We start from the raw sequence: 18,849 nt of genomic DNA, 5'->3' as shown, positions 1-18,849 counted from the left end.
GCAAAAAGGTTTGATTCTTACCCCTTATCACAAACAAAAGTGCAAACAGAAGTTCTTTGGATTTAGATTTTTCCACTTTCTCTTTGTCAGAGAGATATAAGTAGTCCACATTTTAAGGGTAAGTCCAGCATTCTTAATACTGTACTTCCACTAAGTTGGGGGGATTTAGAAGAGGTTACTTTTTTAGGTTTTTTTTTATTTAAAACTCAACATCAACCACAGCTTTTCTTGTGGAAACACACCTTTGTGCCTTCACTAAGTAATACACTTTTGCAGGATTTTGGGAAACCACAGGCTTGCAGCTATGTTCAGTTCATTACACAAATCATGTTTTTGAATTCCATTATACAGATATGTCTTCCCAATTGTTGTGTTTGATCATGTCAGCGTTAAGCAACAATCTGCATCAGCTGCCATGGTAACGACCTAGATGTGTGTAAATCTGCTAACCAGTTGTATCATTTTCTAACACAGAGTAAAACTGTGTCCTCTCGGTCTGTCCTCCACTGTGTTTGTGTGGCAATCATGTGTGGACACCTTTAAAAGAGGTTGAATAGCCTGAATAATGGTTCTTTTATAGCTAACCTTTTTGCTTCTGTACTGTGGTTTGCCTGGTTAGTAGAGTTTGAGTTGGTGTATTCAATATAACTCTGGTTCAGACCAAACAACCGAACCAAGATCATTTGAGAAAATGTCTTGCTTGCTTGGGAGTGGGGTTTGTTTGTGCTGCAAAGACAAAGAGAGAATCCAAGGTTTATTAGGTTATTAGATTATTTTAGAGTGATTTCAAGCTAATTTGCTTATCTGTCGGCTATGAACTGTTGAAGAGGCGATTTAATAACTTATGGTAACCATTGAACACGTGAATCCCTGATCAGCCAGAAAATGTGAGCAGTGATAACTGCAGCCTGTTGCAAAATTCAACAATGTATCATTCTCCCTTTGTCCAGACCAAATGAGCCAAACTACAGGTGCAGCACCCTGAGACACATCAGCTGCATATTAATGGTATTTAAATTGGTTTTGAATATTTATGCTGTGCTCTTTGTCATACCTGCACTGTGCTCACATCATGTTGTATCATGGGAGCAACCGTGTGAGAACAAAATGTTCTTTGCTGGCATTCCAGCTTAATGCTTTAACTCTGCTGGTGATCTCAGACCAACCCACCCCCTCAACCTCCTTTATGTCCAAAGTTTTGTCATCATTGATTAATAAGACTTAATATCCGTGTGTGTGTTAAATGAGAAGAGCCGGAAATTAAGTGGTTTTATTATAAGAACATTATCTAACTCATGGTGGGCAGTTTTAAAACAAATGCTTAGAATTGATGCAACAGAAGCAGAAATTTCCTGCACTGCATTACCGGCGAATAGGGCCAAGATCCTTTACATTAAATTATATCAGAATTCGTGCAATTCCCTCAGGAGCCACACGACATTTCATCCAATATTTTTTTCCAACTTGCAGAAGTACCGTCAAGACAAATGTCCTTTAAGTCTAGAGAGAAGATCACAAAACTGCAGTAGACTTCGTTCAGACGGGCTCCTGCAATGAACTGTTCCATGAACTCCGCTGAGGTTAGTAAATGGGGTGAAATTGAGTGTGAAAAACCCATGGGAAGATTCACCCACAAATTCTTTTAATTTAACTAATTCAATAATGTTTCAGCTAAAGAACGTGTATGTGAAAGTTGCATCTGAAAACAACATCATGAAAAATGAATAATGTGGGGCTATAAATGCGAGCGCTAATTCAATCTGATTCCCTCATGTGAGTCTTTTCTCAATGCTGGATTTCTTCCTTCCAGGTCTGATTAATAAGGGATTACCTCACATAGCAGTTTAGATGGATCCAGTTTTGTCATCTAAAATATTCCAATTTGTTGTATCAAACGTTATTACTGGCTGGATTTGTGCCTTGGCTTCAGTTTAGCGTTTGCAATCTCACTATTTGCATATTCATGCATCTAAGGTCCATGAGCAGGGGAACCAACAGACTGAGTTCAGATGTTGCTCCTCCACTACAACCTGTTTATCATAAATCATGGTTATTGTCATTCAGAGTCGGATGGAAGCTTGAGAAGTAACTAATCAGTGATAAGACATGATATGAAATTAACATTCATTTCATTATGCTTCATTTAATGAATGAAGCTTTCTGTGGCTTTACATCTAAAGAAGGTCCCTGCGCGGAGCGAGCGGAGGGAGACTAACTATGCAACCTAATTAAAAGTTTCAAGTTGGAGGCATGCTGATTGTAAATGACTTTAGATGATGCTGGTGGGCTTACTGTTGATCTCAAGCTGTTCATGCAGTTAATTAAAAAAAAACGATGTGGCGAACCAAATCGGTTACAGATTGCAATTAATGCACTCTGTGAGTCGAGCCGGGAGAGAACTATCCTGCCTCGTTAGCAAGCGCACGCCTGCCGGGGTCAGCCTATCGGAGAGCGACCGCTTTTTTATTTGTTTTTCATCCTTTTTCATAAACCATTATTAACAGCAAACCAAGCGATAAGCAATCGTGCAGAAGAGATAACAAAAAAAGAAAAGCTGTGGCTCCTGGGAAAAGCTTAACTGTTGCTTGGCAACCTACCCGCACGCATTAAAATGGGGGAGGTTCGATTTTGAAGGACAGTCCTCTCTTCATCCTCACCCCTTCTGCTTTATTCCTCCGTCTGTGAAACGATCAAAGGTATGACAGGTAGATAAAGCATGGCAGTCAAATGAGGGAGGTGGGGAGAGAGGGGGAGGAATTTTGAGGAAAAGGAGAAGGGGTGGAGGTTTGGAAGGTTGTGGTGGTGGGGGGTGGGGGTAAACTGGATGTTTATGGATATCACATTTTCAATTAAATCTTCTCCCATTAACCTCCTAAAAATCCACCTGACTGGCAGTAATGAGTAACGTTAGTCCGTCCTGTGTGAGATAAGAGATCTAGTTTCTGGGTGCGTTTAAGGTGATGCAGTCAGAAATAGGTTTACAGTGCATCGGGGGTCTATTCTGGATGCTTCCTTCCTCATTCCTCGCTGGAAACAGTTCGCTGGCGGGAGAGAAGTGGGTTACACGCAGGAACCAGAAATCTCATGAGGGATGACTCAGGGGGAAAAAAGAAAAAAAGCAGCAGTGCCTGAACATCACAACAAGGAAAAGAAAGTTCAAGATGAGACATGCCAGTTCCACCACAGTACAGCTGCTGCTCATCTGAGGGGAGCGAGGAGGAGGAGGAGGATGTTTAGATTCAGTCACAGTGCAAACAGGTATAGTGATGTACTGTTACAAGGAAAGGTGGCTAAACTGTGATCATCACACCGCGAGAAGCGTTCACGAGAAGCATATTACCTTGTGTCACCGACAATCCAGTATGTTCGTCAAGCAGTTAGCATTATTCTCTAAATTCCAACCAAACAAATTCCCTCTCAGTAACATAGTAAGTGAATATTCATATGTAATTGGGTTTGCATTGTCATACACATACTATTAGTAGTGTCAGCTAAACTTCCTGTGAGCTGTGCTGGACCTTAATAATAATAAAGGTTGACATGTTTCATAGATTCCTCAAATCAACTTAGATGTGTTTTTAGTCTTCTTTGTTTTCCTACCAATGCAATTTTTTATATGATGAGGGGGTGCGGATGAAGTATTCATTATCATTATCGTCTTGTGAAAGTATCAGTATCCATCCATCCATTATCTATAATGCTTATCCTATGAGGTTGGCAGAATGGAGCTGGAGCCAATCCAGGCTCACATTCGACAAGAGGTGGGGATCACGGTGGACAGGTCACCATTTTATCACAGGGCTAATATACAGAGACAACCATGTACCCTCAAATTAAAACGTTTAGAGACTCCAAATAACCTGACCCACAATATCAGTTTGATAAATATTCTCATTTCATTCATCTTGTAAATATTTTTCTAAGTCAAATCTTGTTTGCTTGTGTTTGGGGATCCATGTGTAGACATTTTTGTATTCAAGTTGAAACTGTTGATTAAGACATGAATGATCTGCTGATCTTCACTTAAGTTTACAATGGTTTTGTTTTGTCATTGTATGCTTTATCTTGCTTTTTGCTTTATCAATTGTGTTTAGATGGATGCAAACAGAATCTGCCATTTGGTTTCCAAATAAGACAATTCCCGAAAATTGGGAAAATGTCCTTTATATGCTCCCCTGAATCAAAAGCAATGCATTTACCTGTATGGTGCAACCAACAGTCAAAAACTCTGCTTCAAGAAAATGGTAAATGGAATATGCATTTTTCAAACATTTGCCGTTTACGTTAAGTTATTTCTTTAAGTATAATCTTTGCAACGTAACAGTTTGTTGTTGTGATGCAGTCTATAAGTATTGAAACTGTACTTAAGTACTTGAGTAAATGTTAAAAGTTATTATTTTATAAGTTACTGCAAACCTCCACCCTTGTAACTCAAGAGAAAATGTATACGCAGCTCTTCTCTGAAACGCTGCTAAAGTCCTTTCACCTCATATCTTCTCCAGGGCCCAGCTTGAGTGCAGCGAAGTCTCCCCAGGGAAGGAGAGCTCGGCTTGGTCTTTAACTGATCCGACACTCCCTCTGCTTACCTTCACTTTACCGTTCCAATAGAGAACTTCCTCTTCGCCCCGCGGGCCCTGACTCCACTTCCTTCCAGTTCTCTCCTACCTCCTTCTTCTCAGCTCTCCTTGATCAACCCACCTTCAAAACTTCTCGGACTTCGGGCCTCCTCCTCCTTCCTGTTCCCTCCCCTCTCCGGTGGGTCTGTCCCGGGGGGTTTGCCGCGGCCATGGCAGTGCCCTCAGTCCATGAGTTTCACTGGCAGAACCTGGCACGACTGCCTAGCGGCCGCGTCTACCACACTCTGTCTGAGGTGGGGGGGCAGATGTACATGCTGGGGGGCTGCGATGCTGCGGGGAGGCCATGCCCCGGCCTGGAGCTCTATTCTCCTGAGGTACGGAGCAAATCTAACCTGGACACAGTCTCTAATATTACATTTGTAGAAGTGCTGTTAGAAGTAGTTTCAGTGCAACAATCAATTGGTAAAACAGTACAGTATAATCTTATCTGTTAAACAGTGTTTTATATTTTTTCAACGGTCTATAAGCCACAACAAAAGACATATTCCCATGAATAGTGTAATGTGTTCAGGATGATGATACTCATACATGATGCAAATTTTCCGTATTGAAATGAATGCAGTGAAAAGGGGTTCCTAACCTGGCTCTCTAGAGGGGCACCAAATGAAAGAAGGAAAACTACAACCTAAGACAAGTTTTACTCCTACATCATTGAAAACCTCTGAACAACCTTCTGTTCCATCATGTTGGTCATCAATATTGAGTGGCTCACATGGATATCTGGGAATATCACATGTACTTGGTGAAAAAGCTCAACAACATGGTTCTAGAAGTAAAAATCCCATTCTTTTTCTGAATAGATATTTGATAATAAGTCTATTGCAACCATCCAAGTGTAGACTCACAACATTGCCTGCTCCTGTAGAAGCCAAAAGTCTGGATGATATCAACTGACTTTTAATAAAACATGTTTTGATCACCACGTCAAAGAGATCCTCAGGTGTGATAGCAGTATCTCTGATTGGTAGCGCTCACTGTTACCATGGAAATGTTAACTACAACCACCATAATCATGTTGGCTACTATCAGATCTCTTTAACATGCTGATGTTTTTTACAGAAGGCTTTGGAAAAAGATAATTTGCAATAGATGCATAGTTTCTTCACTCTGAAGATAATTATATCGACACCTTTGTACCTTTGCCTTTTTTCTATTTTCTAATATTCGTTTATAAGAAGATAGAAGATAAGATAAGAATTCCTTTATCAGTACCCCAATGGGGAAATTTGTTGAAGGAATATAAAGAAATATATATATATATATATATATAACCTTAACCATCGAAACTAAATGCCTAACCCTTACCCTGAGCCTTAGCTAAACGTAATTCTAACCTTAACCCCAAAACCAGGTCTTAACCCTTAAACAAGCCATTAAAATTGGGTCAGTAAGTGAGGACCGGACAAAATGTCCTCATTTCTCAGAAGAGCACACACACACACACACACACACACACACACACACACACACACACACAGACACACATTTTTTTACTTTGAACTTAATCTCATGTTCATATAAATAATTATGAATTTATGATTAAATCTAATTTTATATTGTTTATGTTTTCCGACTTTGCTCAGAAAGTCACAACAGTGACAAAAACTTAAACCATGGTAAATGTTCTTGCTGAGCTATAAATCATAATGGCTCCTCAGAACCTCTGAACTTGATTAAAATTCTAACGTTCTGAATATATGCCAAATATGTAAATTTTAATTGCAGAGGAATGTGTATCGAACAATCCAGGTAGAACAGTTGTTTGAATATTTCATTTATTTGACCTAAAAGCTAAGTCAGTGGTGTCCTAAGATCTCGAGCGAACTAGCATAGCAAGCAGAGTCTCCTTGTCTCCAGTCTTTATGCTAAACTAAAAAAAAATTTAAATAAAGAAGCATATATCGTAATTAAACCAGTATATACAGTGTAAAGAAATATATTATGTGTCAGAATATCCGAATATGTACAGTGGATTATTGCACATGACCGTTCATATTGCACAGATGGATGATATGTTACAGTGAATATTGCAAAGTAAACAGAGTTAAAGTTCATTCCATAATGGTGGTCTCACCGCTGCAGGAAGGAACGACCTGCTACACCTCTCCTCCAGACACTTGGGGTGAATCAGTCCGTAAATCAGTTTTGCTCTGAATCAAATGTTTTAAGGTCATGATTCATCTCAAAGCTGGTCAGCCTTTTTCAAGATATAAAACTCTTTTACGAGGATTTTCTGAAACGTGGGTGCGTCTTGTTTCGCTCTATATAACCTAACACATTAATGCGTTTTTGTTATTTTTAACTAAGATGTAACTGAAATATATCCAGATATTTTGACATTTTCTGATCTTCTTTGGGTTTGTATGGAACTGCTTTGCCTGACTGCAGCTCCATGTTCCTGTCTGCAGGGGGACCGCTGGATAAGTTTGCCCCCAATGCCCACCCCTCGTGCAGGGGCAGCTGTGGCAGTCCTTGGAAAGCAGATCCTGGTGGTGGGAGGAGTGGGTGAGGACCAGAGCCCCCTAAAGGCGGTGGAGATGTACAACATAGAGGAGGGAAGGTGGAGGAAGAGGAGCGCTCTGCGGGAGGCCCTCATGGGGGTATCCATCACCGTAAAGGGTATGGATATTACCATAATAACTGTTCACACTATAAACCTAAACCTAGGAGGGCAACTAAGTTGTGTCCTGATTGCGAGATAATACTTTACCATAGAGCACAGGCCTCCAGTGTGACAGCAGCGTGGTGGTGTTGTGTGTAAAGCAATAATGAGACCAAAAAGGTAGAGTTAATTAAAATGTATTAGCTGTTTGGGGCAAATCTCATATTAATGTATAATGACTGAAATTATTATTAATAGGCAGCTCCAGAGAGAACCGAGGAAAAACACTTTCTCTTTCGATCAACTTGAAATGAAGCGATCTGTCCACGACCCAGTCATAGTGTCTCATTCCATTAAGTGGTGTTTTTAACACATTCTTCTTTAATATGCATGAAAAATCAAGCCTAGGCATGAACTTTGTTATTGGTTTTGCCGAATGTATTTCGTAAAGGAAGCAGGGGATGTGTTGTATTATTCATTGAGACCAAATGAAGGATGAAAACTGTGTGGGAGGAAAGATACTGGAACTAAATACAAAAACCCTTCCCTCCTTATAAGCCTTATTTTAAGACATGAACTCCAGAGGATGTCCGCACAATTTAGTGTGTTCCCGAAAGGGTCAGGACATAATGTATAAATTCAGCTGTGTTTTTGATAACAGCACATCAACACAGGCATCACGGTTTTTCACATAAATGTTTCTTGACATCTTCGGTTTTGTACGTGTGTGGCACCGCTTTTTCAATTCCTAAAATATTTGTACTCTTCTGTTGTTGTTTTTTCTCACATGTCAGACACATCATCAATACGCTCACTCACGTAGGTTGAATCCTCAAAAGGGTCTCAAGATGCGTTCTCACATTGGCTCATCCGGACATTATTCTGGGGGCTGGCCGGGTACTGCAGTTGTCAAAGCTGAACAGAATAGTTTCAGTATAGAAAAACACATCCATGATTAGGACACCCAGTTGTCACTACCACCGATGTCCAGCAGGGACACTGGAGGCCATAGTGTAGAGGAGACCTAGGCAAATAGCATCCTCTGGGCTTGAGCTGGCCCTGCAGCAACATATTTGGCCCCTGACAAAGGTTTTCACATCTGAAGTTGACAGTAGATCTAGCACATATAAATGTGAAAAGACGAAGACGAGCGTCCCCACAGATCTGAACTCAATACATCAAATACTGCCCCCATGTGAGAGGAGGCATGTAACCCACTGTTACTGCCCCTCGCTGCACAACGGGATATTCAAACACATGATGCTGAGATTACATTTGATATCCTGAACATATGAATAATACATATGGGTAATATAATCTATATACTTCCTGTGAATTTAAACACAGCTTTAATTCCTGTGCCTGCTCTGTATTGTCTCATGTGCACAAATATCTGACAGTGGGAAATAAACTGTAGATGTGCTTGTACAAAGCTGCACCCTCAGTGATTGATGTAGAAATACTGGACCATGGCTGTTCCTAATTGCTCAGCCCTGCTATAGAGTGTACACTGTGAAGTGTACAGCAAGTACTGCTTGGATGGATCTACACTGTGCAGTACTTAGGCTCATAATGAATGTACTCCAGCATATTGCAAGAGAAAATTATGATAATGTAGGTCTAGACCTCATCAAGCTGCATATTTGGAAGCAAACCACTTACATTTTAAAACTTCACATCAAAGTATAATGTTCCTTTACATGTTATTTTGCCAACATGTTCAGGGAGCTGTCTCTGCGCCATGTTTTCATTTTATTTGCAGCTCTTGATTTCACTTCATCAGTGTTATTTCCTCGGCCTGGCCTGCTTCGATCTCTTTTCATCGTCTTATGTCTGTCTTCTCAACAATGAACTTAGAATTCTGCTGGTCAGTTGTATCAAAGGTCAAAACCCTTGTTTTTTGGTTTGTGAACATGTACAAACACTGTTTGTCCCTTTTTCTGTATTTTTTATTTTATTTTCAATTTATCACTGCTGTGGCCCTTCAAATTTTCCTTTGTCATTAAACTCACTATGACTACAGCACTTTATTTAAACCTCACCTCAGTACATGTTGTTTTTAAACGTAGAAGTTTTTCAGGCAAGTTTTCCAATTGGATTTGAGTGGATAAGTTTTTTCGGCCCTGACGCTCAGATTTATTCTCAACTAGTGGATTTTCACCCAGCGGTCTATAAAGATAAACAGTGTTTTCAGAGAACGTCTCGTCAGCCATGGATGAGTTTGTTTTCAGTCCAGTAGTGCATTTGTCAGTGTCTGCAGGAACACAGATAGATGCTGCATACACACAGAGTTATTGGCCTCATATAGGCTTCATCATGCTGCTCTCTCCATCTCCCTGACCAATCTTCGATCCTCAGCCCCTTTGCTTGTAGTTTCATCCCCAAACTCATCCCCAGCAGCTGAAAAGGAGACAAATAGTCTGACAAAGTGATCGATAGCGACAAATTAAAAAAAATATGGTATATTTAAATGGATAGTCAGTCACAGAATTGATTAAAGTATGGCATTTTATTGATATTTACAGGATCATTATTTTGATGATGAACTTTAGGTAATGAGATTTTTCATCAGTCAAATTAATATAACCTATTTGGAAAAAAATTGTTTTTCTTCCTTTGTTATTTGTGTAATTTAGATGCATTGAGGTTGCAATTTAAAAGAAAGGGCCGTATAATGAAAAACATGAAAAATTGATAATGTAAAAAACATAATAAAAATGCAGATTGTTTCCCCGCAGCTATTTCTCTAGAGTTTGATGATTAATGTTTTAGTTTCTTTTGTTTTCCATCCTTATTCTGGAGGTGTCTTCCTAAAGTGTCAGACTTGGACTCTGCATTTTTATTCTGCTGCTGCACTCGCCTTCCTCCCCGTCCTCCACTCGTCTGTCACACTCTCTTGCCTCGACATGAGCTAACTCCTCATCCAGCTATGTAGTCTAGCAGATTTTTAACACTCCATAATATACAGTGCCGGTGAGGTGTTTGCACCAGCTGGGATTGGCCTTTCACAAGCTGATTATTGCTGAGTGAGGCGTTGCTACTTCTTTTTTGGATGTTGTGAGGGATATTTCTCAGACTTATCTCAAATCAAAAAAATTGATTTATTGAAAACTGTGCATTAATTTATGAAACTGTGTATTATTAATCTAAAATACTCTGGCTCTGTGTGTGTGTGTAGATGGACGGGCTCTGGCCGTGGGGGGAATGGGTGCTGACCTGCTCCCTCGTAGCATCCTGCAGCAGTATGACCTGCGGAAGGACGTGTGGGCGCTACTTCCTCCAATGTTGACCCCACGCTACGATGCCAACACACAACTGCTGGGCAGTAAACTCTACGTGGCAGGTACAAACGCACCACTGTGGCTGTGTTTATACTGCAAAAGTTGCATTTTGTGTGTCAAACAACAGTTTCATTAGTTCATATACATTTGACCTGATCTTAAAGGTGGCCGTCAGTGTAAGAGACCAGTGAAGGCCTTTGAGGTGTACGATGCAGAGACGCGTTCTTGGACAACGCTTCCCATGACGCCCTGTAAACGTTCCTATTGTGGAGTGATATGGGACACAGCTGGGAGGCTCTGTCTGCTTGGAGGACTGCGACAAGGAGGAGGACACCAGAGCTCCAAGTTCACCAAGAACGTTAATATCTTCGACACTAACCAAGGTACAGAGAAACCCACACACGTTTGTACATGTATCTTACTGAGGACACTCATTGTCATAATGTATTCCCTAGCCCCTCAGCATAACCTTAACCATCAAAACTAAATGCCTAACCCTTACCCTGAGCCTTAGCTAAACGTTAAAATTGGATCAGAAAGTGAGGACCGGCCAAAATGTCCTCATTTCTCAGAAGAGCACACACACACACACACACACACACACACACACACACACACACACACACACACACATTTTTTTACTTTGAATTTAATCTCATGTTCATATAAATAATTATGAATTCATGATTAAATCTAATTTTATATTGTTTATGTTTTCTGACTTTGCTCATGAAGTCAACCCTAACCCAAAAACTTAAACCATGGTAAATGTTCTTGCTGAGCTATAAATCATAATGGCTCCTCAGAACCTCTGAACTTATTCTAACGTTCTGCATATATGCCAAATATGTAAATTTTAACTGCAGAGGAATGTGTATAGAACAATCCAGGTAGAACAGTTGTTTGAATATTTAATTTACTTGAACTAAAAGCTAAGTCAGTGGTGTCCTAAGAACTCGAGCGAACTAGCATAGCAAGCATTGTCTCCTTGTCTCCAGTCTTTATGCTAAGCTACGCTAAATTCTTCCGTTCATCTCCACATCACACAGCCTCCGACTCATTGATCTTTTCATCTCACTCTGATAAATGATGATATGTATATTGTATATCCCTGGGGTCATTATGTTCAAGTTGGCTGATTAAGAGATTGAAATTAGATAGCACAGATTATGGGTTATCATTATATTTTTGGGGTATCAGCAAATGTATCCTCATCTCCATTTCCACTGACAGCATCCGTCTTCATTTTGTCCTTCCCGTCATACAAAGCAGCCATTAACATCAAGCTCACCGTGAAGAGAAATGGTTTTGTCCTCCAACAGGCTGGTTTCTCTCTTAATTCTGAGCACACGCCGAGTCCCACAACACTGCGAGATGACTTATACCTTTATCTGGCAAAGACACCCCAGAGTAACAGGTGAACAAATTGAGGAGGGACCGGAAGGCGAAATGGGGGTGCAAAAATCAATAACTCATTTTAGACAGCTGGATATATGGCCACAATTCAGGATTGGATGAAGCCAAATAAAGCTTAACGTGCAGTGATAATGTTAATGTATGATAATGGGCAGGAAGTTTGCGTGTGTGTGTGTGTGTGTAAGAGATATAAAAGGAAAAAGAAGGAAAGAAAACAGCTTCCAATACACACAAATACAAGCCTTCACGTGCATTCACTAATGCATAACCACACGCACGTGGACACACACATATAAGGCGACGCAGCCGTACCCCGTTTCTCCAATCTAATTTTGGTGGAGATGAGATGGGAGATGAGCAGTGGAGGGAGGGAGGGCTGAGGATCAGGAGTGCTTTAGATTACAAGATCCAGAAACAGATTGCTTTATTATCCATCTGCAGCAATATCTCTGCACACACGCACACACACATGGTCAAGCAATCTGCTGTTGCACAGTGATATCCATTACTGTTCCAGTCCATATCGCAAAGAATTGAGACGCACGCCTGTTAGTGGATGTTTCCACATTGTTGGCAAGCTGCAACAAGTACAACAGAAAACAGAAAAAAAACTCTGTGAAAGTGCTGTCAGAGAACATTAACATGGTGAATGAAAAGCTGTCTTTAGAAATTTGTTTAAGGGGTCAGTTCACCTAAATTGCTCAAAGAAATTCCCTCTTGAGGCATCGGTTTCTGAATCTTCTCCCTCCACCACAGCACAATAGAGAGTTCAATACTGTTATAACCACCAACAATTATATTCACCTCACCACTTTTGGGGTGGAGGCAGAAAACTCAGAGACCTTGAAAGACAAAGCTAAATCTTCGGCAGCACTGTTCAGAGTTTGCCATGTTTCAACCAGAGTTGTGGTCCCGGCATGGTCCCTACTCTGGAGATCGTATTTTTAAATAGCCTATGAACAATTCGTTGAAGGCATTTTTGCTTTTATTTGATAGGGCAGTTTAAGTGTGAAAGGGGGAGAAAGAGAGGGGGATGACACACTGTCAGGGCTGGCAGAATGGCAGGCGTGAACCCAAAAGCTACGACAATGAGGCAGAGAAGGAATTAGCAGAGTTCTTGGTTTATTGAACGAAGCAGGGGTCAGATACCAGGCAGTCAGTCCTATGCAACACAAATCCAAGAGGGAGCAGGCCAGAGATAATCCAGTGAAGACAGAGCAGGGGTCAGATACCAGGAAATCAGTCCAAAGCAAACAAAACCGACAAGGGGCAGGCAGAAGAGGAGTCCAAGGCAAAGGCAGGCGGGTCACGAAAGAGGTCAGGCAGTAAGGGAATCAGGAAAGAGATTAGGCACGAACACACTAAACGATCTGGCAGAGGACAAGGGGAACAGGCATGCAGATATAGGGGGGAGACTAATGAGGGAAGTGAAGACAGGTGCGTCTGTGGGTGGAGCCGGTGAAGGGATCAGAGGAATGAGGAAGGAGCAGAGCAGGAGGGGAGTGGCAGAGTCCTGGAAAGAGAATAGAATTAGTAAACAAAACTTAACAGACAAACTGAAAATATTAATAAGAAGGTGAATTTGTGACACAAACAGCAAAAGGATCCAAGCCAGAATCAAACCTGTGTAGCTGCTGTCTCACTCTACCAGGTGAGCTATGCAGCACTCGCCCAGGCACCATTTGTTTTGACTACATTGGTTAGAAGTGAGCAATACATTTAGCAAACTCTGGGTGCCAAAAATAGTTTTAACTAATATGATAAGCAACGAAGTCACATAGTTTTACTTCCTGAGAGGTATACGAGCATGAGGGAATATAAAAAAAAACAACATAATTTGCTGTTTGTTTCACTTTAGCTATGTGCTAAGTAAGTATTGGGTGCATATTGGTTTATTATGATGAAATTATTTCGTTTGTGCTAACCATGGTCACCTACAGATTATGAAAGCTTCCTATTTCCATCTGTATTGCACATATCGTCTTCCTCTTAGACAGCAGCAGCAACAACCTCCTCTGAAAAGGTGAAGCACACTATGTATTACCTGTGAGACAAAAAGTGGGAAAACTAGAAGCTTTCACTGCTGCTCATGAAGGTTAATTGATGAGCGTGTGATAATAATCGAAGGGGATGATGAGCGTATGAGCATAAATCCTAGATCGTCCCATCTGGCTGATGTTGCGGTTTTACCTGAATTGGTTTCTAAATTAGTTGCACCCATTAAACCACAGCTAAACCAGTGAGGTGCTGAGTGGCAGAGCTGCAGTCATAATGACTCTGTGCTTTTGTTGTGTTTTAGAGGTTGTGGAAAAAGACAGGTTTGCACAAGAGGATTATTTGGTTACTAATCTGAGTTCTGTGGTACCTGGAACTAATTGGTCCAATAACAAGATGTTATTTTTCAACCTGTTGATCCAGGGTTAGGTTTGGGTTAAGGCAGGAACTAGACCCCCACACACTGGATTAGAGTTTAGCAAGAGAATCAGAATCAGAATCAGAATCAGAATTCTTTTTATTGCCTTGTATATTTTCACATACAGGAAATTGCCTTGGTGTGGTTGGTGCACTTTACAAACAACAATATAAAAACAACAATATAGAGCAATATAAACATCAATATAAAAAACAACAATATCGAAAAAATAATATATACAGTAAATGTGTTTTGTGCGGTTTTAAGGTGCAAAGATTGGTGGTAGTGCCAATAATGTAGTGTTATAAATTATGTGCGAGGGTGGGGGGGGGGGGGGGGGGTCAGCAGAGTCAGTGTGATGGGGGGGGCTTGTTTGTGAGCCCCACTGCCATGGGGAAAAAGCTGTTCAGGTGACGCGAGGTTTTAGTCCTGACGGCCCGGAACCTTTTCCCAGATGGAAGTCTCTGGAACAGGTGGTGACCGGGATGGGAAGGATCAGCGATGATCTTGCCTGCTCTCTTTCTGGTCCTGGAGTGGAACAGGTCTAGGAGAGCCGGCAGGTCACAGCCGATGACCTTCTCAGCTGACCGAATGATCCGCTGCAGTCTGCCCTTGTCCTTGGCAGTGGAGGCAGCGAACCAAACGGTGATGGATGAGGTGAGGATGGACTCAATGATGGCTGTGTAGAACTCAACCATCACTTTCCGCGGCATGCTGAATTTCCTCAGTTGCCGCAGGAAGAACATCCTCTGCTGGGCCTTCTTGGTGATGGAGGTGATGTTCTCCGTCCACCTCAGGTCCTGTGCTATGATCGTCCCCAGGAATCTGAATGACTCCACTGTTTTAACTGGGGAGTCGCACATGGTGAGGGGGGCGGTTTGGGCTGGGCTCCTCCTGAAGTCTGCCACCATCTCTACAGTTTTTGAAGCGTTCAGCTCCAGGTGGTTCTGGCTGCACCAGGAAGCCAGGCTGTTAACTTCCTCTCTGTAGGCGGCCTCGTCCCCATTGGAAATTAATCCAATAAGGGTGGTGTCGTCGGCAAACTTCAGGAGTTTGACAGAGGGATGGCTGGAGGTGCAGTTGTTGGTGTAGAGGGAGAAGAGGAGAGGAGAGAGCACACAACCTTGAGGGGCTCCAGTGCTGATGGTCCGGGTGTCAGAGACAAGCTTCCCCAGCCTCACGCGCTGCTTCCTGTCGGTCAGGAAGTTGGTGATCCACCTGCAGGTGGGGTCAGGCACGCTCAGCTGGGTCAGCTTGTCCCGGAGAAGAGCTGGAGAGATGGTGTTGAATGCGGAGCTGAAGTCCACAAACAAGATCCTGGCGTAGGTGCTGGGGGAGTCGAGGTGCTGGAGGATGAAGTGGAGTCCCATGTTGACTGCATCGTCTACGGACCTGTTGGCTCTGTAGGCAAACTGCAGCGGGTCGAGGAGGTGGTTGGTTATAGTTTTGAGGTGGGTCAGCACGAGTCGCTCGAAGGTCTTCATTACTACAGAGGTCAGGGCGACTGGTCTGTAGTCATTAAGGCCTGTGATCCTCTGCTTCTTGGGAACGGGGATGATGGTGGATGTTTTCAGGCAGGCGGGTACAACACATTCAGCCAGTGAGGTGTTGAAAATGTCCGTGAACAATGGAGAAAGCTGATCCGCACAGTGCCTCAGTGTAGAGGGGGAGACAGCGTCTGGTCCAGCTGCCTTGCGGGGGTTCAGTTTCTTCAGGAGCTTATTTACATCTCTCTCCTGAATTGAGAGAGGTGTGAAGGGGGGGATGGAGGTGATGGGGCAGTCTGGGGCCATTTTGTGGGGGGGGCTAGTGTCTTTGTCCAGGCTGGGGAGAAGAGGTGTGATAGATGCGGGGGGGGTTTGAGAGGGTCTATCGAATCTACAATAAAAGTCATTCAGATCGTTGGCAAGTCTCAAGTCTTCCACAGAGTGGGGGGATTTGGTCTTGCAGCCGGTGATCACCCGAAGGCCTTTCCAGACTGACGAGGAGTCGTTGGCTGCAAACTGTTGTTCCAGCTTCTTTGAATACAGTCGTTTGGCCTCCTTAATCTCCTTGCCAAACGAGTATTTAATTAGTCTGAACCTATCCATGTCCCCACTCTTGAAGGCCACCTCTTTCTCCAAACGAAGCTGTTTGAGTTTTGCTGTGAACCAGGGCTTGTCGTTGTTATAACACACCCTGGTGCGTGTTGGAATACATCGGTCTTCACAGAAGCTGATGTAGGACGTCACAGCATCTGTATATTCGTCCAGGCTGTAAGTGGCAGTTCTAAAAATGTCCCAGTCTGTGTTTTCAAGGCAGTCACGCAGCTCCTCCACAGCTTCTCTGCTGCTCCAGTTCTTTGATCTCAGCACAGCAGGTTTAGAAATCTTGAGTTTCTGTCTGTAAGCCGGGATCAGGTGAATGAGAGCGTGGTCGGACAGACCCAGGGCAGCGCGGGAGACTGCATGATAAGCCTTGCTGATGGTGCTGTAGCAGTGATCCAGGGTGTTCTCCCCCCTGGTCGGGCATTTAATTAACTGTTTATATTTTGGGAGCTCCTGAGATAAGTTCCCCTTATTAAAGTCCCCAAGGACAATAACGGGGGAATATGTGTTCTCTCTCCTTCTCTCCACTCCCAGTATCTGCTCAGCGAGTTGTCGTTGAGCCTCGCGCACGTCAGCTTGCGGGGGGATGTAGACTCCAGCCAGGATGAAAGAGGTGAATTCCCGGGGAGAGTAGAACGGTCTGCAGGTGATGAAAAAAGTTTCCAGGTCCGGAGAACAGGACTGTAAAATGACTTTCACGTCGCTGCACCAGCCCTGGTTTATATAAAAACAAATCCCTCCGCCTTTTGCCTTGCGTGAGAGGATCGGGTCGCGGTCCGCGCGTAACAGCTGAAAGCCGGTCAGCTGTGCGGCGGAGTCCGGTGTGGCTTCGGTCAGCCACGATTCAGTAAAACAGAATACAGAAGAGAGGGAGAAGTCTCTATTTGTCCGGATGAGAAGGCGCAGTTCGTCCATCTTATTGCACAGCGAGCGGACATTAGAGAGGAGAATGCACGGGAGTGATGAGCGAAATCCTCTCTCCCTGAAGCGCACCAGAGCCCCAGCGCGCTTTCCTCTCCGTCTCCGCCTCAGTCTCGCTGCGTGGCCGAGGAGCACCGCACCTTTGACCAGTAAATCAACTAAATCCACGGAAGATGCGAGAAAGTTGGGACATAAATCAGATGGTGTTGTGTCCCTGATGTTAAGAAGCTCGTCCATCGTGAAAGTAATCCGAGTTGGGTCGCAATTAACAGAATTAAATACTAAAAACAAACACAGAAGTGCGCACCAACACACCGTGGCAGCCGTTCGTGGCGCCATCTTGGATTAGACCCAAGATGGCCCCAAGATGGCGCCAAAGTGTAGAAGGCTACACTTTGAAAAAATGCGACCACTTCCCATCTCTCGTCAATGCTATGTCACCAAACCACATAAACGTTCACTGACATCTGCTAGTGGCCAAATTTTCCTTGTTCACTTGCTAACTTCTGACTATCATCTCTGCTTCAGCTGTGTATGTCTCTCCGGGTGCATGGAGGCAGGAAGGTCAGGTAGTGACAGACAGGTATGACAGCCAATCATTTTATTCAGTCTGAATAAAGCAGGGTTCGCACGGTCATGGAAAACCTGGAAAAGTCATGGAATTTTAAAATGTGTTTTTCCAGGCCTGGAAAAGTGATGGGAAAAAATAATCTCCCAAAAGTTTTGGAAAAGTCATGGGAATTTGTTATATTTATATTATCATGTCGTTCATTAAATTTAGGCTGAGTTTTAAATAATTCATATGCTTTTAAAGAAATATGCTCAAAATATAAGCAGACATACTTTGGTTTGTGTCATTTAAGGTATACTGTATGCCTTGGAATTTTCATGGTTAGTTTGAATGCTACATTTTGTCTCTTTTTCGCGTATACACGGAGATTTCACAAAATGTTTGGTCATGGAAATTTGGTTTAAAGTTATCGAAAAGTCATGGAAATCCATTGGTCAAAATGTGTATGAACCCTGATAAAGGTAATGATTCGTTTGTGACATGCAGCATGCTGGCAATGGGAAAGGAGTCTATATTTTGTTTGTGTACCCACGTTTAAATAACCCACATTTATCTGCTCCTATCAGTGTTATAATCAATCGAGGGCCACAGACAGCTTTTTTAATTTTTTATTTTCAGATTACTTAATTTATTGATGGCTATGAGCCGTAAAGAGCATCAACAATTAAGATATACAACATCATACCTTTAAGGGAAACATGTCTTTTACTTTTCTCATCTAGATTAATAAATTCTTCTGCTGTCACTGCATCTAATGAAGAAACGTTTTTCATCAGTCCCTCATGACTGAACAAGTGCAGCTCAGCAACAGTAACCACAAATATTGCATCCCTCCAGAAGCCAACGAGTAACAAGTGTTCCTGTGTTGTGATTGATGTCAAGCTTCAGATGGTAAAAACTGACCAAGAGACAAAAAAGCAG

General features: G+C 42.5%; 1 protein-coding gene across 1 annotated transcript in view; it reads left to right on the top strand.

Moving 5' to 3' along the window:
- Positions 1–4,786: 4,786 nt before the first annotated feature.
- Positions 4,787–18,849, top strand: part of klhdc8a (kelch domain containing 8A) — a 22,512-nt gene continuing 8,449 nt past the window's right edge. The window contains exons 1-4 of the mRNA XM_053412610.1: positions 4,787–4,951; positions 7,046–7,256; positions 10,418–10,582; positions 10,685–10,903. Coding sequence (XP_053268585.1) covers positions 4,787–4,951; positions 7,046–7,256; positions 10,418–10,582; positions 10,685–10,903 — 760 coding nt within the window. The remainder of the gene's footprint in view (positions 4,952–7,045; positions 7,257–10,417; positions 10,583–10,684; positions 10,904–18,849) is intronic.

Source organism: Pleuronectes platessa, chromosome 2 (assembly GCF_947347685.1).
Source record: "Pleuronectes platessa chromosome 2, fPlePla1.1, whole genome shotgun sequence".
Taxonomy (NCBI): domain Eukaryota; kingdom Metazoa; phylum Chordata; class Actinopteri; order Pleuronectiformes; family Pleuronectidae; genus Pleuronectes; species Pleuronectes platessa.
Note: the sequence above shows the minus strand (reverse complement) of the source record. Positions and strands in the feature narration are given on the sequence as shown.